Raw genomic sequence first — 12,370 nt, forward strand, 5'->3', positions numbered from 1 at the left:
CCATGGTACTGGTTCGACAACTGCTTCATAGGTATCCGGAGCTATCTGGCACCAAATGCCTTCGAACAAGTGTCACTGGTTTGTGTTTACAGTGCTGGCCGCCTATAGTGTCCCATGTATGACCCTTCAGTTTCAGATTAGGCGAATTGAGCGGTGAGGGGATCAAAATTTCACTGTGATGGTCCTCAAACCACTCTACCAAAATTCTGGTGTTCTGACTTGAAAACATATCCTTCTGGGAGATGCCATCATGAATGCATAAACCATCAAGCATGTAGGAAGCAGGTGGTGTGCAATAATGGATCATATAGCCCATAGCTGTCACCCTGCCATTGATTACTATTTGGAAGCCTAGAAGAATGTTGTTGTTGTTGTTGTTGTTGTTGTTGTTGTTGTGGTTCTCCCCCTTATGACAGGATAATACTGCCCCTACTGGCCTTGTACATGCTGCAGGGGATGATTGCATATGTGGACATGACCATCGACCTTTTATAACAATGAATTTGATTTACTGAACACATTTCCATTCAAATTTGGAAATTTGTGGTAATATCTTACTGGTCCAAACTGCTAGGGTCATCGGTCCCTAAGCTTACACACTACATGAACGAACTTACACTAAGGACCTGTGCTCGAGGAAATACTCGAACCTCTGACAGGGGGAGACATCCATTGAACACCAGTCTAGATGATCCCGTGCCCATTGGAATCATAAATGATGATATCATTGAATCAGCCTGGCAACACACATAGTTCGCCTGCTGACGAGACCCACTTTAAGTGATTAGTGCTGAGTGGTGTGCTCCAAAACAGTTGTGCCCGACCAGCACAGTACTGTGTCATCAGATCTCCCACGGATCACCATCTGTCTTGCTTTACATAGTGGACAAGCCTCTGACGTCCACATTCTATGTGCGACTGTGGATGCCCACATCTTCTCGTCTAGTCTGCCCACGATGGTACCATGTCAACAGGCAACCGGCTTTGCAATTTGCCATTTCAAAGATGTTCGTTCCTAGTCGCCACGCCAAAAGAACCTGCTGTTTGACAAAGTCACTTCTATCACTGACTTTCCCAGTTTGTGGCCAGTGTCATCTCTACAGTGATTCACTATCGGTTTCTGCTCTGCTTATATACTTCCTTTACTGTGTTGCTTGCCCACAGCACCATAAGCAACATTTGGACTCGCCTTGCACAGTGGCCGTGAACTCGACTCGTCTTGTATTCACTTTCAGTGCGCCACTCTGATGGATGACGTAGCTGAAATATTGGTTGGAGTAATTTCCGTTTTTTGCTATTGTGGAGACATTACACCTCCAAGATCACCTCGTCGTCACTCTGGAAACGGCTGTGACAGTGGTTTCTTCATTTGAGGAAACAGAACGTCATTGAATCCATGTCAGGAAAACAGTGAGGGGGTGGGGGAGCGGGCATTAGGAAACGTTTGATAGCCCAAACAAGCGCTGTGATACGCACCACGTGCAGAATCAGGTGTGCTGTCGTTGTGGAGTGGAATCAGGTGTGCTGCTTTGACGGTTCGCCCCTTACAAGCATAGCCAATTACCAACAGACCATGCCTGTCCTAAAAAGCACAGCATCACCTTCCCTGATGCAGTGAGCTCTTGACATTCTTTGTCCGTGGAGAATCCGTGTCTCCACCACTTGCCTTGCACCAGTGTCTCAGTGTGGTATTGACACACCCAGCACTGCACTGTGGGAATTGAACGGTTAAAGAAGTCGCACGAATTTTCTTGACACAGCTGTAACATTTCTACTGCTGCCTCAGTTTGGCGAGCCTTTTGAATGTGTTTCGAGCAATTGAAGAACCACGCGATTGGTGATGTTGTTTCTTGTTCAAAATAGAAAATGTTGAAATTGCATTGTGTGAAAAAAATTTAAGTCCTTGAAAATAATAAAAACCATAATCGAAATATGAATGAGAGATACTCCTTTTTAATGTATACGATGTATACTGTATACGATTTCTAGTTGCATACCAGACTTTCATCTGGAAAATCACAGAAAGTTTGCATCCTTTCAAAATTTGCAGGGTAACTGATATAAGGATGACAGTTGTCTCACAGTATTATATGACACATGGATGTTACGATGTTGCAGCACTCGCTGATGTCCCCGAGCTCGAGTGGGGGCAGCAGCAAGACCTCAGACTCGTCATCGACATCCAAGTCCGAGGGCAGCAGTGGCGGGGCCGGTGACCACGGGCACAGCGGCAGCCACGGACACAGCAGTAGCAGCGGCAGCGGCAGGCCGCGCGCCGGCTCCGACAGCAACACCAGCCGCGGGCCCGTCTCCAAGGTCGGTCAGAACCCCTGCTGCTCCACTACTCACCTGCTGGAAAACTGCATGACCAATTTAAAGTTCCAGCTAAATCCACGCTCGTACTTCACCATATCCAAAGCTACCTCAGTGTTTACCCTAGCAATACGAACAAGGGGCGCAGGGGGTGTACTTTCTGTGCACGCTTCAAACTTTTTAGTCTTGCCACGTACTGTGTGTTCCAAAATTTAAAAAAGGCATGTACTGATTTTAATGAATGTTTCTATCACATTCCATAATTGTTTTAATTTTTTTCATTGCTGTTGTTCCCCCTTAGTAGCAGATGCATTCTTCCCAACATGTCTTACTTAGTATATAAGAGAATTAAAACTTATTTTCAGTTTCTGGTCACTCTTTTACAGTTGCATACCAATGCTCTATGTTGCACTGGCCAACGCCAATGGAAGGGCTCAGCGACTGATCACACTGTCCTGAAATTTTCTCTGTTCAGGATACACTATATAACTTCAGTACGAGGGTCACTCCAAAAGAAATGCACACTATTTTTTTTAAATCCATCTTTTATTCTACATGTTTGAAAGTTTTACAGTGTGTAAATACATCCTTTAGGAACAATATGTTCATTTCTCCACATAATTTCCATCCTTCTCAACTGCCTTATGCCATCTTGGAACCAGCGCCTGTATACCTGCAAGGTAAAACTCTGGCCCAACCTGTTGGAGCCACTGTTTGGCAGCGTACACAAGGGAGTCATCATCTTCAAACCTTGTTGCACGAAGAGAGTCTTTCAGTGTCCCAAACAGTCACATGGAGCCAAGTCAGGACTGTAAGCCGGGTGTTTCAGTGTTACACGTCTGAGTTTTGTGATAGCTTCCACGGTTTTTTGACTGGCATGTGGCCGTGCATTGTCGTGCAACAGCAAAACATCCTGCTTTTGCCGATGTGGTCGAACATGACTCAGTCGAGCTCGAAGTTCCTTCAGTGTCGTCACACATGCATCAGAATTTATGGTTGTTCCACTTGGCATCATATCCACAAGCAAGAGTCCTTCGGAATCGTAGCCATAACTTTTCCAGCAGAAGGTGTGGTTTTGAATTTTTCTTTCTTGGGTGAATTTGCAGGATGCCACTCCATCAATTGCCTCTTTGTCGCTGGTGAAAAATGATGGAGCCACGTTTCATCACCTGTCACAATTCTTCCAAGAAATTCATCTCTACCATTCTCGTCTATATCTATCTATTCGTTCCGAGGCTCGTCTGTGTTTTGAAAGCAATATATGAACACTTTCCTACTGGCTTGCTAGGCCTAACGCAAGGAAGGATTTTCTGTTGGGGTTGTCTCCCTTAGCCTTTGGAGTTTCTCCTCCACCACAAGGCAGTGGTTCCCTTCTCATTTAATCCCCAGAAAGGAGGGTTGCCTCATCTGCCAGCTACGCCGTTCCGAAGTCTTCCTTCTCCGCCGTCGCTGCCATTAAGGTCTTCACCCGTAACCCTGGGCATGGGTTCCGTGTTATACCCCACGGGATTGGGTCCCTGCCTGAACTCAGCCATCCTAGCACTCCGGCCTACTGAAGTGTAGGATGCCCACCCCCGCGACGTGGACGCGCCAGACAGGAATTACCCCAGTGGAGGAATAGGGAAGGGCACCCTACCTCCCTGGAGCCAGGTTAATGATTGTGTATGGTGCCACAATCAAAGGGCATCTCTACCATTCTCGTACTGTTCCAAAAGTTCGCTGCATACCGTTTTTCTTGTTTCTTAGCGAGCAACTGTCAACATCCTGGGAACCCACCTGGCACAAACCTTTAACGCCAACACTTTCAGTATTCTGCAGACACTTCCAACGTAGCGAGACAATTCGTTCACTGTGATGCGTCTCTCAGCAGTCACCAATTCGTTAACTGTCTGCACACTGTCTGGAGTGTGTGCAGTACGAGGCCTGCCGCTGCGAGGACAATCCTCAATATTGCCGTGCCCGCTTTCGTCACGTAACCTGCTTGCCCTCCGACTAACTGTACTGCGATCGACAGCAGCATCTCCGTACACCTTTTTCAACCTCTTGTGGATGTTTCCCACTGTCTCGTTTTGGAATTCTATGACAGCAAGTTGCTTCTGACGAACGTCAAGTGTAGCAGCCATCTTGAAGACATGCTGTGACGGCGCCACTCACGGGAACAGGTTGAACTAAGTTTGAAAACAAGCGGGAAGGATGTATCTGCACACTGTAAAACTTACACACGTGCAGAATGAAAACTGTATTTTTACAAAAATAGTGTGCATTTCTTTCAGAGTGACCGTCGTATTATGATACACATATTACTAGTACAGATTTTACATTTCAGTTAACGTTGCTAGCATGATCAGCAAACAGCCGTAGATTGCTGTCTACCGTGTCCGCCAAATCAGTAACGCATACAGAGAACATCAGCGCTCCCGTCACGTCTCCCTGGGGCATTCCTGACTGTACCCTTGTCTGTGATGAACACCCGTTGTCGAGGACAACATGCTGGGATCTGTTATTCGAGAAGTCTTCGAACCACTTGCGTATCTGTGAACGCATTCCATGTGCTCGTACCTTCGTTATCAGTATCTTGCAATGGGGCACTGTGTTGAACGCTTCTCGAAAATTTGTTGTTGTCGTGGTCTTCAGTCCTGAGACTGGTTTGATGCAGCTCTCCATGCTACTCTACCCTGTGCAAGCTTCTTCATCTCACAGTATCTACTGCAGCCTACATCCTTCTGAATCTGCTTAGTGTATTCATCTCTTGGTCTCCCTCTACAATTTTTACCCTCCACGCTGCCCACCAATGCTAAATTTGTGATCCCTTGATGCCTCAGAACATGTCCTACCAAGCGATCCCTTCTTCTAGTCAAGTTGTGCCACAAACTCCTCTTCTCCCCAATCCTATTCAGTACCTCCTCATTAGTTATGAGTTCTACCCATCTAATCTTCAGCACTCTTTTGTAGCACCACATTTTGAAAGCTTCTATTCTCTTCCTGTGTAAACTATTTATCGTCCACGTTTCACTTCCATACGTGGCTACACTCCATACAAATACCAAATACTTTCAGAAACGACTTCCTGACACTTAAATCAATACTCGATGTTAACAAATTTTTCTTCTTCAGAAACGCTTTCCTTGCCGTTACCAGTCTACATTTTGTATCCTCTCTACTTCAATCATCATGAGTTATTTTGCTCCTCAAATAACAAAACACCTTTACTACTTTAAGTGTCTCATTTCCTAATCTAATTCCCTCAGCATCACCCGACTACACTCCGTTATCCCCGTTTTGCTTTTGATGAAAATCTAGAAATATGGAATCTGCTTGTTGCCCTTCCCCTTGCTGGCATCAGCGGTTATCTTAATCTTTCGATGATGTGGCTCCGTTTTTCAGCACGTGTTTGCGGTGTTTTAATGACAGCGTGGCGTGGTGTGTGTTTCAGGTGATGGACATGTTTCGACATCGGTCCCATTCAGCCGTCTCGGCCGAGGACAAGAGGAAAGCGGTAAGTGTCCCCATTATTCTAACGTACTGGCCTCATAAGTAAGTGTGTGTGTGTGTGTGTGTGTGTGTGTGTGTGTGTGTGTTGCTTTTTTTAATGGAAGTTACGACAAAACTGCAGGTAATTTTGATGTGTGTCCAACATGAAAATAGGATAGGAAAAAAAACTTTCGAAATCATTAATAAATTAATTTTAGAAGCGCAGCAAGTGAACATTAGGAAAAGTTGTCAATTTGACAGTTCCTTCAGTGTGCTTTGCACAGAAAGCTTCCAAGCAGCTTCTGGAGAGACCGTCATGAACTCTTTCCTGTCTTGTTCACATCTCCTTCTCGGCTATTCTTTGATAATGTGGTAAACGGTTCGCTCCGACGGCCCACGTTCATATTCGGGGCTGTGGGATGTCATCACCCATTTGTAAATAGGTGCTTTTATTCTTGACGCTCCCCGGTATCTTCTTGGCAGTTGCATGGCTGCCAGGTACGTGTCAGTTAGGTAACTTCTAGTTAACTGTCCAGCAGTCTTTTACACTGGTGGGGAGTGTTTTAGCGTAAGTTGCTGAGATAGCAGACTGGCTTTCACAGAACTGGTTGCACTGCATTGACAGATAAAAGACTGTCGTGCAATATATCGTGCGTGTGGCATGTCCGTGCCAACGACGTTGCTGCAGTGGCGACACCGGTTCCCGTCAGGTCACCGAAATTAAGCGCTGTCGGGCTGGGCTAGCACTCGGATGGGTGACCATCCGGTCTGCCCAGCGCTGTTGGCAAGGGGGGCTGCACTCAGCCCTTGTGAGGCAGACTGAGGAGCTACTCGGCTGAGGAGTAGCGGCTCCGGTCTCGGGGAAACTGACGTACGGCCGGGAGTGCGGTGTGCCGACCACGTGACCCTCCGTATCTGCATCCGGCGACGGCTGTGGGCTGAGGGTGACACGGCGGCCGGTCGGTACCGTCTGAACTTCATGGCCTGTTCTGGCGGAGTTCAGCTTTGTTAGTGACGACATGTCCTTACGTGTGAGTGGCTACTTCTTGCTAAAGTGTGTTTAGTGGCTACTTCTTGCTACAGTGTGTCTGCACGAGTGAAGATAGTTGTTCAGTTCACGAATATGCGAATTGTAGTATACACGGTGTTCCACAATTCCTAATAGAGGTCTGTAGGGGTAGACAGAGATTTGATAAGGAACGCATGTACCGTTTGACTACAAAGTAAGTTCGAGCACCGCATCAGCTCCAAATCTCCTGCTTCACAGTGCGTACACAGTGGAGACTTCAAAGTATAAGGGCGAAGGGTGCGGTTCTGATCCGGTTCTCTAGCTCACTAGGCACTGGACTTGGCCACTGTTTCTATGTTTCGATACAGTGTATCCATATATGCAACTGCTTCAGTGTTTCGGAACGGCTGTGGTTCACTGTTTCTAAACAGTGGTGTTTCATTCCGCCCGTGTCTCGGATTCGATCTCGAGCCAGACACAGAAACTGTATCGTTGTTTCAAAATAAGGCTGTTTCAGTCCACCTCCGCCTGGAACGGAGTAATTGTATGGAAACAGTGATGTTTCATTCCGCTCTGTGTCGGGCGAGATTCAGGCTCGGCACAGGTACTGAAACACAACATACCACTTCGTGAAACACTTTCAAGAGTGTCGAAATCTTTCTGACAAGCAATGGCATGAAGCTTAAGATATCCGAAAATAAAGCTTCGTTTCTAGCTGACTGTCCTATGCCGAAATGGCGTAACATCTGCTTTATAAACACTAACCAAACAATAAAACAACGCATACTATTCACATTCAAAATAATAAATACGTGAAAATCATTCAATTAAATTACACTTTTTTATAACTTACGCTTCTCTGTTCATGTACAGTAATCATATTAAGAAACGCAAGTAAGCCTACTACAGTTTGAATATAAAAAAAAGACGTAGAGTGACAGTTATTAGACATACACATAAATTTGATGTAGGTATAATTGCAATAAATGTGTCTGAGATATCACTGATAGTGTAATGGTGAACGGGAAGTGCTGGGGAGCATGGTGAATTTGTAGTAACGGTTCGAAACACCTTGAAAGACAAAAATTTTTTCTGTTGTATACCTATTATCCACATGATTCCCTTTGTGTGAATGGAAATTAGCAGTATGGGTATAGTACCCATACTAACTGAATGTGGGAATCCCAGTAGCATATCCGTTGTTTCTGCAGTTTGCTCCCACCTCCAGTTCCGTTCGCGGTGGTTCTTCAGCCTTCAGCTATGGCTGTCCTCAGCCAATTGAAAAGTATGAAAGTCACACGACACGAAAGCAGCGCATTTGCTGCAGGAAATACGAAACTGCCAAGACGCCTAAGTCATAGTTTCATACTTTCTGCGATATGATTAGCGCTCTCGCACCTCATTTGTGTTTATATGGACATACTTATACAGTAGACGTTTAAGATGATAAAATGTGTAGGTTTATTATATTACAAAACACAAACTGTTTCACTGTTTCGAAACAGCGTATCGAAACATTACATTGTACTGTTTCATTTGTTTCGAAACGGATAAGTGTTTCAGTTTGCCCATCTCTACTAGGCAGCGGTGCAAATTTTGATTCATTGTTGTCTCCCGTATTCATTGTCATACATAACGTTCCGACTCGATGACTTTGGATGTAGATTCTTTGATATAAGCAAAGATTCAGCAGCAAATGCTGTCTCATTCAGGAAAACATTACAATGCTGATTGTTTTCGGGAAAGTCTTTCTGCGCGTTATGTGAGAAACACGGACGCCCCAACAATGGGATGCATATTCAGACTCTGTTTGCGAATTGCTTTGGTCAGAATGCCACTAGTGTCACATAACAGATAATCGCTGCAGGAGCGGGAGGGGGGGAGATTATATGCGTCATGAAAACTTTAAAGTATGCATGAAAAATGCTTAAAAATGCATGAAACGTGTCGGAATATGCAAGATCAAATAATAAAAAGGCATGATAGTAACTGCGTGCATTTTATCTCAAAGTCAAGCCTGTGCGTATCAATTACGAGGAAGAGCGCCGGCCACGTGAAAAATCTGTGCATTTAGAACGTTGATATCATTTTCTGAATACTTTCTTGTAGAGGTTAGGAATGGGGCCTTTCTGGGATACTTCCCTAAAGATTTGCAAAATGGGGACGCATACCGTGTTTCAAGAATTGTTCCGTCTTTGCTATTGTTGTCGGAAATAAGCGGATGCGATCCGAGTGAGTCGCAGCGAAACAATCGATATGTACAGGACCAACTTTGCGATATATCGCACGCAGAGGGGCACACTCGAACTCCGTAACATTTTATTTAAAAAACATACAATCATGAATTTCTTTGAACAGCATTAACTTTTAATTAATACCAGTCCAGAGTCTCGACTTGAAGACAATCTAACACCTTTCGGATGAGAACGTTGACTTCTCTCCAACATCACTGCCTTGCATGTTTTCGGCTCCTGAGGAAGAGACATTCAGATGAAACTTCTTTATTGAAATTCTTTTCTGCTTGTATTGCTGAATGAAATGCGTAGTTGAAACTTCTAAGTTATTTGATTCTGAAACAGCTGAGTAAAACCGAATGTACAGAGCCTACTTTACCTTTTCTTATCATGTCAACGCTGACCTACAATATTCTAGCGCAACGCAATCTGACTGCTTAAAAAAAAGCATAACCAGATTTCAAATACTTAATTCAAAAGAATGGGTCTGACTAAAAATAAATCCTAATAGTAACCTATACATTTCATCAAGCACTTACCTCGCAAAAATCTTCATTACGCGAAATACTGCAATAAAGTGAGTGTCAATACTGCTACCTAAAGAAAAGATTCTAACTACTAAAGTCACTAACTACTAAAGTCACTAACTACTAAAGTCACTAACTACTAAAGTCACTAACTACTAAAGTCACTAACTACTAAAGTCACTAACTACTAAAGTCACTAACTACTAAAGTCACTAACTACTAAAGTCACTAACTACTAAAGTCACTAACTACTAATAGGCACGTGGTTAGCAAAGGAAAGATTTTGTTGCAAACCAAATCATGTATAACAAGTTTGTTTGTGTGGCCGTCCTCCGCAGCAAGCATATAAATACTTGTTTTGCAAACCAGACTGACTTTTCTTGCTGCTAGTTATTTTACTTATCCCATACGCGTTTCGCCTTCTCCCGTTCTAAGGCATCATCAGTGGGAGCTATAATGATACAGTTTTGTTAGCTATAGATTATCAAACAGTTCACTTAGCGATTTTTTGTAAAAATGTAATTACTTACGATTTGCTGATCTTCGTTTCTTCCCATCTGGTCTGGAACATATACTTCGTTAGGTTGGCTACAAATAGGTAAACATACTGAACACAATGAAACACGTAATGGAGTCGCAATATTTACTCTGTGAAAAGAAGTGTACGACGAAATAGTTGTATAGAGTGACAGAAGAACGATAGTCCATCACAAAAAAGAGTGAGAAACGTGTTGTACAGTGTGTGGATGGCGAAAATACAAAGATGTGAATATAGAACAGTGATAAAAGTGGTAGTGCGAACTCCACACCAGATGGGAGGAAACGCAGATCAGCAAACCGTAAGTAATTACATTTTTACAAAAAATCGCTAAGTGAACTGTTTGATAATCTATAGCTAACAAAACTGTATCATTATAGGTACCACTGATGATGCCTTAGAACAGGAGAAGGCGAAACGCGTATGGGATAAATAAAATAACTAGCAGCAGGTAAAGGCAATTTAATCTGCAAAACACGCAATTAATGTGTTTTTTACCTTAATAATGTGACATCGAGTTAAGACACGAGTATAAATCGTCACTGACATCTAGTACAAAGGTATATAATCGTGAATAATATTCTGTCTCCAAGTGGAACATGCACTGATTGTTAGCCTTCGCTAACACTTCAGACCTCTACCTCCATCAATGCTAACTTCTCACATCTGACATCCACCACTTCTGGCTGTTAACCTCCAACTGCCCAACAGTACGAGGTGCATTCAAGTTCTAAGGCTTCCGATTTTTTTTCTCCGGACTGGAAAGAGATAGAAACATGGGCATTGTTTTAAAACGAGGCCGCGTTCATTGTCAATACGTCCCAGAAATGGCAGCACTGTACGGCAGATGGAATTTTACCGCCAGCGGCGAGAATGAGAACTGTTTTGAATACTTAAAATGGCGACGTTTTCGTTACTTGAACAGCGTGCAATCATTCGTTTTCTGAATTTACGTGCTGTGAAAGCAATTGAAATTCATCGACAGTTGAAGGAGACATGTGGATGTGTCGAAAATGCATTCGTGGGTGCGACAGTTTAATGAAGGCAGAACAACGTGTGACAACAAACCGAAACAACCTCGGGCTCGCACAAGCCGGTCTGACGACACGATCGAGAAAGTGGAGAGAATTGTTTTGGGGGATCGCCGACTGGCTATTGAACAGATCGCCTCCAGAGTTGGCATTTCTGTGGGTTCTGTGCACACAATCCTGCACGACGACCTGAAAATGCGAAAAGTGTCATCCAGGTGGGTGCCACGAATGCTGACGGACGACCACACGGCTGCCCGTGTGGCACGTTGCCGAGCAATGTTGACGCGCAACGACAGCACGAATGGGACTTTCTTTTCGTCGGTTGTGACAGTGGAGGAGACGTGGATGCCATTTTTCAATCCAGAAACAAAGCGCCAGTCAGCTCAATGGAAGCACACAGATTCACCGCCACCAAAAAAATTTCGGGTAACTGCCAGTGCTGAAAAAATGGTGTCCATGTTCTGGGACAGCGAGGGCGTAATCCTTACCCATTGCGTTCCAAAGGGCACTACGGTAACAGGTGCATCCTACGAAAATGTTTTGAAGAACAAATTCCTTCCTGCACTGCAACAAAAACGTCCGGGAAGGGCTGCGCGTGTGCTGTTTCACCGAGACAATGCACCCGCACATCGAGCTAACGTTACGGATCATTTTCTTCGTGATAACAACTTTGAAGTGATTCCTCGTGCTCCCTAGTCACCTGACCTGGCTCCTAGTGACTTCTGGCTTTTTCCAACAATGAAAGACACTCTCCGTGGCCGCACATTCACCAGCCGTGCTGCTATTGCCTCAGCGATTTTCCAGTGGTCAAAACAGACTCCTAGAGAAGCCTTCGCGGCTGCCATGGAATCGTGGCGTCAGCGTTGTGAAAAATGTGTATGTCTGCAGGGCGATTACGTCGAGAAGTAACGCCAGTTTCATCGATTTCGGGTGAGTAGTTGATGAGAAAAAAAATCGGAGGCCTTAGAACTTGAATGCACCTCGTACTTGCATCGCCGCTGGCGACTAACTTCCAACTGCCCAACACTACTGGCGATTAACTTCCAACAATGAGTCTGACTAGCCACAGACTCTCTTACAAAGAAAGCGCAGAGATCCAATGCAAAGCGCTACACAGCGCTGCCAACACAGAAGCAGCCCACTTTCCCGGCACAGTTCGACCCGTCATACAGGGAAAGGGTGGTCACAGCCCGTACTGTTGCCAACTAATGTGTGTCTGTGTACTTTTTATCATGTAATGTAGTCTT

General features: G+C 44.5%; 1 protein-coding gene across 1 annotated transcript in view; it reads left to right on the forward strand.

The window, feature by feature from the left end:
* Positions 1-12,370, forward strand: part of LOC126108823 (5'-AMP-activated protein kinase subunit gamma-2) — a 1,182,277-nt gene that overhangs the window by 576,170 nt on the left and 593,737 nt on the right. Inside the window, exons 6-7 of the mRNA XM_049914186.1 lie at positions 2,119-2,316; positions 5,747-5,809. Coding sequence (XP_049770143.1) covers positions 2,119-2,316; positions 5,747-5,809 — 261 coding nt within the window. The remainder of the gene's footprint in view (positions 1-2,118; positions 2,317-5,746; positions 5,810-12,370) is intronic.

Source organism: Schistocerca cancellata, chromosome 11 (assembly GCF_023864275.1).
Source record: "Schistocerca cancellata isolate TAMUIC-IGC-003103 chromosome 11, iqSchCanc2.1, whole genome shotgun sequence".
In the NCBI taxonomy this organism is placed as follows: domain Eukaryota; kingdom Metazoa; phylum Arthropoda; class Insecta; order Orthoptera; family Acrididae; genus Schistocerca; species Schistocerca cancellata.